The 12,255-nt window shown below is 40.5% G+C and overlaps 1 protein-coding gene across 2 annotated transcripts in view; it reads left to right on the top strand.

The window, feature by feature from the left end:
* The window catches only part of LOC128029012 (roundabout homolog 1), a 236,621-nt gene that overhangs the window by 216,660 nt on the left and 7,706 nt on the right, over positions 1-12,255 (top strand). Inside the window, exons 20-28 of one of the 2 annotated variants that reach the window (XM_052616455.1) lie at positions 2,276-2,302; positions 3,203-3,245; positions 4,380-4,534; positions 6,437-6,799; positions 7,559-7,669; positions 9,506-9,641; positions 10,373-10,612; positions 10,698-11,170; positions 11,516-11,680. In XM_052616455.1, the coding sequence (XP_052472415.1) occupies positions 2,276-2,302; positions 3,203-3,245; positions 4,380-4,534; positions 6,437-6,799; positions 7,559-7,669; positions 9,506-9,641; positions 10,373-10,612; positions 10,698-11,170; positions 11,516-11,680 (1,713 nt within the window). The remainder of the gene's footprint in view (positions 1-2,275; positions 2,303-3,202; positions 3,246-4,379; positions 4,535-6,436; positions 6,800-7,558; positions 7,670-9,505; positions 9,642-10,372; positions 10,613-10,697; positions 11,171-11,515; positions 11,681-12,255) is intronic. The other variant, XM_052616456.1, reaches the window with a different exon arrangement.

The following is a 12,255-nucleotide window of genomic DNA, read 5'->3' as shown; positions in this document are numbered from 1 at the left end:
GATTCTTATTTTAGCACAGATGCAATAACTACTGATTTAACAGTGCATTCATATATAATGATTTAAAAACTAAAATATAAAATCATCAGTAGGAGGTTAGTCACACCAACCTAATAATTCTGAATCCCTGAGCTTTCATTAAGGAGGCGTGGCCTGCGTCTCATCTAAAACTGATCTTTTAATATTGAGCTTGTGTGTTAGTCAGAGGCAGATGTTTAATCGTTTCATTATCAACGATCCTTTCTTTGGCTGGTAGTGTCTCTGGCCTGGAGCTGTGCAGCTGCTTGGGGTTTGCTTTTTTAATCTCAGGTTAAATCCCAAACATCAGGCTCTTTTATTAAAGCTTGTATGAGAATGCTTTAGGTTTTGCGCGACTTGCTCCCATTTTCCTAAATTAGATAAGCCCGATCCCTTCCCCTGCTTTTTTTTTCCTGTGCTCCCGTGTTTTAAAAAGCCGTTTCCGCTCGTGACCCTGATGAATCATGGTCTGAATTCAGAACAGCTTTTGCTTTCTTTCCGTTTTCTCTTTCATCGAGGAGATGACTGAGACGGCGAACGGAACAATGCCGTTTTTCCGATGTGCGTCTCAAGGACATGAGGCTAATGGAATGTTTATTGGCAGGAATCTAAAGGAAGAGATCCAAGCCATTCATTAGCGTTCGCATTCATAGACGCCCAAGGCTGGGCCGCATTCAAGTGAACTGAACGTGTCGACCGCAAGAGCACAGAAAAGCCCAAGTGAATGTGTCCATCTTTCAAGGTTGAGAGCACCTGAATTCACTTCGCAACATGACTCGACAACAACCGCACAAGACTGACAGGCAGCTTTTAAAGAGACCTTCTTTCTAAATGTTAGTGGAATTATATAAATTATATTTTTACAGTACATATCCAGCAGCAAAAATCTTTGAGCCCTAAATTATGCATGAAGGTATAACAATATAGCTTAGAAGGTATGTTGAAAAGTAGTGCTTTTTTACGCCCGCAAAATTAGATTGCAAAAAATGACTTTTGGCACAACAAAGGGCCTTTGCATTGAATTTAGGTTCTGTTGAACTACTTCCTGTGTTACTCTGAAAGCCACAAGAAACACAGGCTGCCATATCTGAACCACTAGCTGTGAGGCTACATATGCATACACGATAAAACCATCAAAAACTCAGACTCATCTTTACTCAAAGCACTGCGGACGAGCGCAGCCGATAAATGTGACATTTGAAGAGAACGGCAGCAGCTGACAATTCTAAAGGTTGTTTTCCCGTAAATATGCGAAGATGAGAAGGTGAAGACAGCAGGTGTTGAATTATGATGTATGGGTGCCAGAAAAACAATCCTGACACCATCACAAGCAGCAGCTTCCTGCACAGATACTTTGATGTTTCTGATTATTATGATTTCTGACTCCATATTGCTCAGATTGCTTATTGGAGCCTTTGATCAACATGAAAGAAACCAGACTGCACATCAGACCGAGGGCATATGTTATAATAGATTTAAATTAAAGTTAATGAAGTATACTGTTAGAGCCTGGCATCAATTCACATGGTACATGTTTGGGCTTATTATTATTATATTTAATTGACTTAATTTTTATTATATGAATATAAATGTTTATTTTTAATTATATTAATTGAAAGCACATTTTTATTATTTGTTTTATAATTGATCCTTAAAATTATATATTTTTAGAATAATATGATATTAAATATTATGACGACTTGTGATGTTTAAATATTTAAATTACTAATTTAATGGAGATTTAGCAGCAAGTATCAGTAGATTTTAGCCACACAGAGGGACCAGAATATAGTAAAGTGACCTTTTTTTTTTACTTGGGCTAGTAAACAACATCCCAGAACACCCTAGCAACTGCCAAACAACATGCATAAATAGCAACCATCTACAAAATCCTAGCACTGTGGTGACATTATCTTCAGAAATTCTGGATATCAATATTTTTCTCTTGTCTCTGATATATATACAATCAATCAGACCCACAAACCCACAACTGTTAGACCACAGAGTTCAGATGACGAGGGGAGTGAAATAACCGGTGTATTTATGATGAAGTTTCAATCTTCGGAGTAATTGGCAACAGACTCGTCACATCAGAGACTGTAAAATATAATCGCAAGTGCCTTTTTGAAAACTTTTTCCAATAACTGCATACATTTTTAAGTTTAATGCACAATACTGCTATGATATTTAATTGAATAATAATTACGAATCTGGTGAATAATTAAAGTGCTCTTTTTCTTTCTCTTTGTGTCTGCAGTGCCCTCCTTCACCTTCACCCCCACAGGTAATCACACCCTCCTCACAGCACATATGCACAGAATTCCCACAATCCCTAGAGTCTGACGACTTCCTGCCCACTGGAGTTGGAAAGTGCACGGCAGTATAATGTTTCTCAGCCGTTGTAATGAAGTGTCCCTCAACACACTCCCTTCAGTCACGTTCGTTCTGCACAGCAAATATAGCACAGATGAAGTGTGGGAGACACAGCCTCTCTTTAAAAATACATCTCTCCACAAGAAAAGATCCCCAGAGTTTACATGGATAATCAAAGAGAACTTCAGCATTAAAAGAAGTACGAAATAAAAGACAGAGAGGGAGGAAATGCTTAAAGAGAAGAGTGCTTGACTAAAGAGGGCTGTTAGAACTGGCAGAGCGGTTGATCAAAGCGCCAGCGCCCACCCTAACGCTTCGGAAGCTGTGACATCACAAGTCTCGTGGCCAATTAGACAAAGAGAGCCGCCAGCTAGCGTGAGGACTGAACTTGGATGACTTTTACATACCAGAGAAAGACACTTAGACCCTTTCATTATTTCTCATCTCATGCAATCTTTCTGTAAGCGCTGTTGACTCACCTGGTTATGGGAGGATGAGAGGGGCGGGAAGGATTGAGAAAGAGAAGGCTGGTTTTTAGTAGCAAATGCAACCAACAAGCTTTATTTCCACACGTTCACTGGTTTTGATAAAAAAAATACAAGGCCAACAAATCATGCTTAGATTAGCCGGTTAAAGAAATTATTCGCCCTAAAAAAAAAATCTGCCATCTTTTATTCACCTACATGTTTTCATATTTGTTTTCTTCGGTGGAACATAGGATAATGTTTTTTGCCCTTAACAGCAAGATATTTCTTTCATTACGTTTTCCATGTTATTTGTCTTCACTAATTGTAATTTCGGTTATCTCCAGTGGCATATCAGAGAGGAGGAGAAGCCGTCAGCAGTGCTGGAAGGTGAGATGTTTAAAAGAAATCCACTTTTTGTGAAACAAGCCATCAATGTCCATGTGCAGGGTGTGTACAGTAGTGTGATTGCATTTTATTGTCACTAGGGGGCATTTTTGTCTTTGCAAAGACACTTTTGGAGGTTGTGCATTGAGATGTAACCCTGCAGAACACAGATGAGACAAAAGCCCTACGCTTCTACCCTGCTAATGCAATAATTTCCAACCGATTCATTCAACTGTTTACACTGGATCATGTGTGCATGTTGGTGCACATGTGCACGTGTCATCTTTGTCCTCATTTGAATAGCTGCAGACGATACTTTGTGTGTGTCTTTCCCTTTATGTTGTCTTTTGGAGTCCAGCTTTTAATCGAGCAGGTCTTCGCCCTTGCCTAAAGGAAAGGTTTAAGCCTTTTGAAGCTAAAGACTCTGTTAGAAAAATAAAAGAGAGAGAGATACCATGTTGCAGGGATACGGAGCGAACTAAGAGAAAAGGAAGCCATGTTTACTTTGAAGCATCATGTTGAAGAATCATTGCTCAAAACTTTTTCTTTGATGTTCTTTTTTTAATGTGTCTTTGATAATCGACCTTGAAAAAAATATTCCCTCCTTTATTTCCTTGTTTTATCATGAAAGCTAACGACCTAACAGAAATCAGTGTTTTAAAATAAATAACTTTACCTGCCAGATTTGATAGAAATAGTTACTAAGGGCACCTAGAGAATTCATATATGCGTCTATCCAGAGCCTCTCCAGCTCTTGAGATCAGGTTGATTGACTGTGACACCCTGGCATGCGCTGAGAGCTCCCAGCTCTTCCTTTGGTGATGACTCGGTTCATTCGTGTTTTTCTTTCCCAGGCTGGAGCAGCAATGTTCTCCAGCGCCTGGGTAAGCCACAAGAAGATCTAGCAGTTACAAGGCCTCGGGGAAACAGTGTCATCAGCCATGAGCGAGTCAAGCAGACTCAATCCATTTAGCACAGATACAGCCTAATGCCCTGAGAGAGTAGATGTCCTTATTCATGGCAATAACCGTTCTAAGATAAAACAGAAACAGTACTCAACACAACTGATCATGATCATACGTGTGCATTTACCATTTCCAAGTTAGTAATGAATCACACTGTGTCTGTGTTTTCCAGGCCAGGTTTGTTGAATATGGGTGAACCAGCTACCCAGCCCTGGCTCGCGGACACATGGCCGAACAGCTGCTCCAATCACAATGACTGCACCATCAACTGCTGCACCGGCAGCAACGGAAACAGTGACAGCAACCTGGCCACCTACAGCCGCCCAGGTGAGTGTGTGTGTGTGTGAGCGAGTGTGTGTAGTAGTGTAGTAGTCTACAAAGGCATAATGCTGCGCTATATTCAAATTCACAAGTAAGAAAACCCTTGTTATCTGATCTCAGATTTCCAAACGTAGCATTTCAGTTTAAAATGCATGGAAGATGATGTGTAAAGAGACCAAATTACAAATATAAGTAGAGATGATTTCACATTTTTTCCATTTACTCAGTTAGAAAGTGTCCTCAGTTAGCAGTTTATTCAAAGCGACAAATGAGGAAAAACTCTTCCAGAAGTAATGACGTTAAGAGTTTTTTTTATTTTTATTATTATGGTAACTTTGACTTAGTGACTCGTTTAATTTGATTTAAAGCGTTTAACATTAACCTTATACAAAATTGTTTGTGCAATGACGTTTTCATAAATCTTGTTGAAGTTTGGGCTGTTTTAGGGAAAATAAAAGTGGTCGCAGGCTGTAGTCCAGCTAATCCAATCGGCGTCTCATTTCCATACTGCCGTTAGAACCTTTTAATGCAGTTTCTCATAAGTGTTCGCTTATTCTGGAAACCAGGAGCCGTTACAGAGGTCAAAAAAGACCTGAGAGAGAGAAAACAAAGGGGGCGAGGAAAGAGAAGGAGTTATGGAGCACCTCCAGGTGGCTTCATTTCAGGAGTCAGCAAGTTTCTTCACAAACAATAGAACACCAGGTTGACTCGCTAGTCCAAAGAGACACACACTGAAAGTGACAAAGTGGTGTTAATATACACAGTCACCCAGATTTCACAAGCAACTCTTAGTTTGGACAGCGGTGTCACTGTTGGTTCATTTAATGATAGTTAAATGTCACTACAAGAGCTTATTTGTTCTCAGATATCAGCTGCTGCAACTAAGCCGTTTGCTAGGAGTATTTCATTCATAGCGGAACCCTTAAATGCACCCAATCCTTTTAGGAAATGTATTTCTATTGAATTAAAAAAATTAGCTACCATATTCATGGGTAGACTGAAGAATAGGCTTTGTGTTTGTTCAGACTTTCCATAGAAACTGTAGATGGGGCTTTTTAACCCAAAAGCTTCACTTTGCATTTGATTTATTGGGAGTGTGTTTTCACTAACACTAGATTTTATCCCTGTCGCCTTCATCAAAACTGGAATGAAGGATAAATGTTGAGTGATTCTCACAGCATGACGTTTTAAATGCTTGACACCCGCTTGCCTGGTGTGCCAAATACTAAAAAATCTCCAGGATATTAACCGGATCAGTACCCACAGGGCTTCTCTGAAAAGACGTCTTAGTTTGTTTCATTCTATAGGATCTTTTATCATTGACACATCAACCTTTGAAGTGCAGAGTCGTTCCTTCTTATGGAAACATGAGCCACGCTTGAAATCCGTCCAATGGCAGGCCGCGGTATTTACGCGCCAAGCTTCTCGCTCAGATCCCGGGGAGGATTTGAATATTTTATGAGCCGGGGAAAATTGGATCTGTCAGAGGATGGTCTTTTACAGCGTTCCTCGTTAAGGAGTCTTTTGATTCGGACGTGTTGGAACATCCTGCTTGATGAGCTGGGATGCCTTTCTCGCGGCTGCTCGGGAAACTCAAAGTGACACGCTTGGCTTGTGTCGTAGTCGAGGGAGAGGCTGTAGAGGAGGAGGAGGATCGGAGTGGCAGGGATTCCACATGATCTATCTTTCTGTCTGAAAACATCGTTCTCGTTGGTATAAAGCTAATTAGCATATACTTAAACCAACCAAGTGACTTCTCTCTGTAAATGTTCCCTTATTTTAAAAGCACCTCAGTCTTATCAGTACATCAAAACCTCCAATATATCAGAATCCAGGTTTATCCTTAGATCCTAAACACACGGTTACTTACTCCTCACAATGGTTACTTACTCCTCTTCTATCGTTCAGCTGACTGCATCGCCAACTACAGCAACCAGATGGACAACAAGGCCACCAACCTACTGGCTCCCGACACGGGCCTTTACAGCGACGTGGACCTCTCCAACAAGATCAATGAGATGAAGACCTTCAACAGCCCCAACCTGAAGGACGGCCGTTTCGTGGGACCCGGCGGTCAGCCTACGCCCTACGCCACCACCCAGCTCATCCAGTCCAGCCTGGCCAACAACAGCGTGAACAGCAGCAGCGGAGGAAGTGCCGACCTTAACGAGAAGCAGAGCTGGAAGAGCAGCCAGGGAACACCTCAAAAACAGCCAGACATCAACACACCACTGCAGTATAACGTCATGGAACAGAACAAACTGAATAAGGGTGAGTTTTGTAGATTTATTTGCGGTCCACAAAACGTTTTTGGTGAATTCCGTTTTAAACACTAGATCAGGCTCTTCAGAGAAACGCTTGCCATGTTCTTCTCGGTTTACTATGAAAGTGCATCATCAAATTGCTGCTCTTCTTGTCTTGTTGCTCTATTGTCTCCTCCTATTCAGACCATAATAAAAGCATTACATGATTTTGAATCTTAATAGCCTCCCGTCACGGTTGCTCATATTGTGTTTGTGTAATTCAACTCTTTGCTCTGCTAGTAAACTTAATCCATATTTATAGCTGTTGTTTTACTGTTTGAATGGGGATGAAGGTAAAGCACAACATCAGATGTCTCAGAACAGTGTGAAGCCAGAGATCTTAGATTACTGTACAAATAAGGGGGAATGTAACTCAAGCTCAAAGCTATCCATTATCTGCTGCTTCATATTGTGTCACTAAAAAGGTCATTGTGTTTGCTTTTCGACTCGACTTGCATGAATCTAACTGAGTGTGGGTGTGATATTTCATACTTTGTAGACAATTGAAACCAGTCACCAACAAGTCATAACAGCTTATGACTGAAACCCATTTGTAAAATTTTTCCGCTTGAATGTCGACTGTAAGGCGTATGCAAACTTTTATTCGTCTAGTTCAAAATAAAACTTTTTTTCATTTACTGTGGTATGTGAAGTACTGGTATATAATGCCTCACCCATATGTATAATAAAAACTAAAACTCAAAATCTCTTGACTGCAACCTCTTAGACCACTATCGAGTCGAGGGGCCCATCTCAGGCACCATCCCCTATAACCAGACCCAGGACGTCCTCACAGGAGGAACCTACAGCAGCTCCGACAGGGGGAGCAGCACCTCTGGTAAGATATCCATCCATCCATCCATCTATCTGTCTATCCCTCCAACATATGTCCATCCATCCATCTGTCTATCCCTCTAACATATGTCCATCCAATCTTTCTGTCTGTCTGTCTATCTATCCAACATATGTCCATCCATCCATCTGTCTGTCTGTCTATCTATCCATCCAACATATGTCCATCTATCCATCCATGCCTCCAACATATGTCCATCCATCCATCCAAAATATGTCCATCCATCCATCCAACATATTAACATATTAAAACATTTTATTTTAGGATTGCTTTTACATGAACTTGATTTTATGCGTTTATTTTCTTGTACTTACATTGTGTTTATTCATTTGGAGTTATGCTTGTATGTAAAGTGCTTTGAGAAAGCTACTTTTAAAGGCGCTATACAAAATAAATATATTATTATTATTATTATTATATGTCCATCCATCTCAAATATGTCCATCCATCCATCCAACATATGTCCATCTATCCATCCATCCATCTATCTATCTGTCTGTCTGTCTATCTATCCATCCAACATATGTCCATCTATCCATCCATCCATCCATCCATCCATGTCCATCCATCCATCTATCTGTCTGTCTGTCTATCTATCTATCCATCCAACATATGTCCATCTATACATCCATCCAACATATGTCCATCCATCCATCCAACATATGTCCATCCATCCATCCATCCATCCAACATATGTCCATCCATCCACCCAACATATGTCCATCCATCCATCCATCCAACATATGTCCATCCATCCATCCATCCAACATATGTCCATCCATCCATCCATCCATCCATCCATCCATCCAACAAACCAAGTTGTCTCACAAACCTACAGACATCACCTACTAGATGGTTAGCCTGCAATTATTCAATTTTCATTTCCATTGTTTCTGAGCCTTTTCATCACTCAAGAGGCAGTAAATCATATGCAAAACAGGACATTTACAAATCGCTCACTCATTGTTGAGAACCTCAGGGAACAAAGAGAAACATTTACGTCCGAACAAAAGGAGGCGATTCTTCCTCACGATTTCTGAGGTTCAGGAGCGCATTTCTTAAATGGCATCAGCTATCTCTCTCAGTCCTTTAGTTAAAACCATGTTCCCTGCAGATTTCTAAGGTCTGCCGCATTTTCCCGGGATGTTTCTGATTCGGAGGATATCCCCCTCCCTTTTTGTGATTTACACACAGTCATTAATTACTCCAGCGTTCATCCATCCGACTCAAAGAAAGGGGGATAATGTTGTCAGAAAGCCGGTGTTTGTTGCAGGACAAAGATAAATGAGGCCCATTCTGCGGCGTATGCAAGGCTGCCGGCATAATGCATCTAATCTATTTTTATATTGTATTTGAAGTTCAGGTAATTAAAGAGAGGGTCCTCACAGCTCATTGGCTCTGAATTTTAATTCCTTTTTGTTAATTGGCCATTCAATGTTTCTCTTTTTAATGCTCTCTCTACCTCTCCTCTGGGCAATGAAGAGTGTTAGTTTTGAAAAATTAGACTTTTTTTTTTTTGATGGAGAGTGCAACGTTAATTACAAATAGAGAGATAATGCACATAAGCATTTTACATCGCATAAATTATGGTGTGGGTGTCATTAATGTTGCTTCTCCTGAGTGTAAAAGTGCCATTTGTTTCACAAATGCCTCAAGCTCAGCAAACAAACCAACAGAAAACAAAATGAACAAGAGCTTATTAAAACATTTTAGTTTGCAATCAAATTAATTCATGAGTTCAGATGGCATTGTGGGCTAGGAGTTGTTATAGCTCTGTTTGTATCACACTGAATGGGCATTTTTTATTTTTCTACTTTACAGGAAGTCAAGGACAGAAAAAAGGTGGGCGAACAACTAAACAGGCCAAACAGAACACAATGAATTGGACCGAACTATTGCCTTCTCCTCCGGTTAATCTAGCACCGTGTCAGGAATACACCCTCATGATGGACGACAGGTAAGATCAACACACAGGTTTCCACTTAAGCTATGCATGTTTATAAATGTATATCTATTAGGAAGTTTATTCATAGTTTATGTATTACCTAGGTTTTTACCATTGTAATAATATTATTTACATATAGCATATTATATTATGAATTTATATTACTTTCAAATGTTTTATATATATATATATATATATATATATATATATATATATAAAAATATATATATATACACACGCACACATACATACTTTAAAGTAAAAATAAAATTAATTTAAACATAAAATTATTTAATTGTCATTATTAATATGTCATTATTAATTAGTATTAATACATCAATAAAATATTACTATAATACAAATTAAAATAATACAAGATAATATGAAAAAACAATTATAAACAATATTGTAATGTTTATACTTTAATAAAATAAACTATATCAATTTAAAAATAAAGTAATATTATTACAATTATTAATAAATCAACAAAATATGAAAACAGCTAAAGTAAATTACAATTTAAATTACAGAGATATTTTAAAATAACAAATATAATCACTGTTATATTAAAGACATGTGTCAGACAGTTTGTACAGCATCTTTAGTACACATCAAGTCTTTAGTAAATATTAAATCCTAAAAAGATTACACAAAATACGTAAGTGAGATTGCAAGATGTGTTTAAAAATGTCTGTGATTTAAGTTTTTCAGAGAGATCATGTGTTCTTTGGTTCTCTGTTCAGTTATGACACAGATCTGCAGTGCCCTTTGCCTCCGTCTCGTATGTATCTGCAACCTGACGAACTAGAAGAGGAGGAGGAAGAGGTGGAGCTGGAGCGTGGACCAACACCGCCCGTACGGGGAGCTGCTTCCTCACCTGCCGCTGTGTCCTACAGTCACCAGTCCACCGCGACCCTCACCCCGTCCCCTCAAGAGGAGATGCAGCCAATGCTGCAGGAGAACCCTGACCTACACGAGCGCAGGTATGCCAGCTGCAACAGCTAGACAATGCTTTTCATTTAAACCATTTCCAGTTTGTTGTATTTGACGTCTGTCGTCCTTCATTAGGCGACTCTTGGTGAGCCCACCTCCTCCACCACGGCCCTTCTCCCCTCCACACACGTACGGCTACATATCCAGCCCCCTGGGTCTTGACACAGACGGTCTGGAGGAAGAAGAGGACGAGGAAGAGGGTGACGAGACGGATGCGGAGGTGGCTCGAGTCCACCAGCTCCACAACCACCCTCACCAGCAACACTTGCCCCAGCAGAGGGCTCTCCTGCGGGGCCTGGAACAGACCCCGGCCTCCAGCACCTGTGACCTGGAGAGCTCCGTCACCGGGTCTATGATCAACGGCTGGGGCTCGGCTTCAGAGGAGGACAACGCCTCGTCGGGTCGCTCCAGCGCCGTCAGCTCATCAGACGGATCTTTCTTTACCGATGCTGATTTCGCCCAGGCTGTAGCAGCTGCAGCAGAATATGCTGGTTTACGAGTGGCAAAGCATCCTGGGAAAGGCCACCATCAGCTACCAGTGTCTGGAGGTACTGAAACGTGTATATGCTTCCTTAATAAATGTTCCCGATGTTAATGTAATTAAAACAGGCCTAACAATATAAATCTACCTCGAATCCATTTTAATGGACAAACTCAATCCCAGCCTACATTATTTTCCACTGAATATTCCGTTTCACTTGGACATTATGGAAGATATGGAAGTGTCTCACCAAAAGTTCCTAATATTTGCTCATGAGATTAAATGATAATGGTTTTAAATGGTGACACTAACTGTAACGTTATTCATCCTACAGTGGCTGAATTAATTTGTGTTTAATTCTGCAGCCTTTAATTAATAGAGCTGAACTAAGCAAACTCCTCTAATTTGCCAGCAGCACGGAAATACCCAAACTTCCCAGCGGGACACCGTCCAGGCAGCCCAGTGTCCACAGACAGTAACGTTAGCACAGCCCCGGGTCAGAGGAGGCCTCTAAAGAGACAAAAACAACATCCAGCTGCTCAGACAGGCTACCAGCGCCGAGAGGTCTTCACAGAGGGTACGTCCACACTCAATTCTGCTTTCTGTACACGGTCATTAGGGACGACATCATCAATACTAAATGCTTAGTGACCTTGTTTGTTTCATATATATATATATATATATATATATATATATATTAGGGGTGTAACGGTTCACAAAATTCACGGTTCGGTTCGATACGATACACTGATGTCACGGTTCGGTTCGGTTCGGTTCGGTTCGATACGTTTTAGATACAGCAAAATGTAAAAACATCTCAACTTTTCAGAATGCCGCAAGCGCACCGCGGGTCATGTGACAAGAACTAACCAATCAGCTTCATCCTTTCCCGTAACAACGTTGAGAGCTCAGCCAAGATGAAGGATCAGCTGATCATAGTTGTATATGGATTGCAATTTTGAAATAAATTTAGTAGCAGAGCTACTGCAAGCGATTTTTAGAGCTGCAAATCCATTTATCCTTCGCTGAAATTTCCGCGTCTCATGGAGAGAGCACGTCATTGTTGCTTAGCAAAGACAGACGCCTCATGAGCGCTTCTGCCCAAGCGCTTTGGAAAGGAGGAGAAAGACGCGCTTAGCGTTTTCCATGCGT

Source organism: Carassius gibelio, chromosome A15 (assembly GCF_023724105.1).
Source record: "Carassius gibelio isolate Cgi1373 ecotype wild population from Czech Republic chromosome A15, carGib1.2-hapl.c, whole genome shotgun sequence".
Classification (NCBI taxonomy): Eukaryota; Metazoa; Chordata; class Actinopteri; order Cypriniformes; family Cyprinidae; genus Carassius; species Carassius gibelio.
The sequence above is the reverse complement of the archived record's forward strand: the minus strand, read 5'-3'. Positions and strand labels throughout refer to the sequence as shown.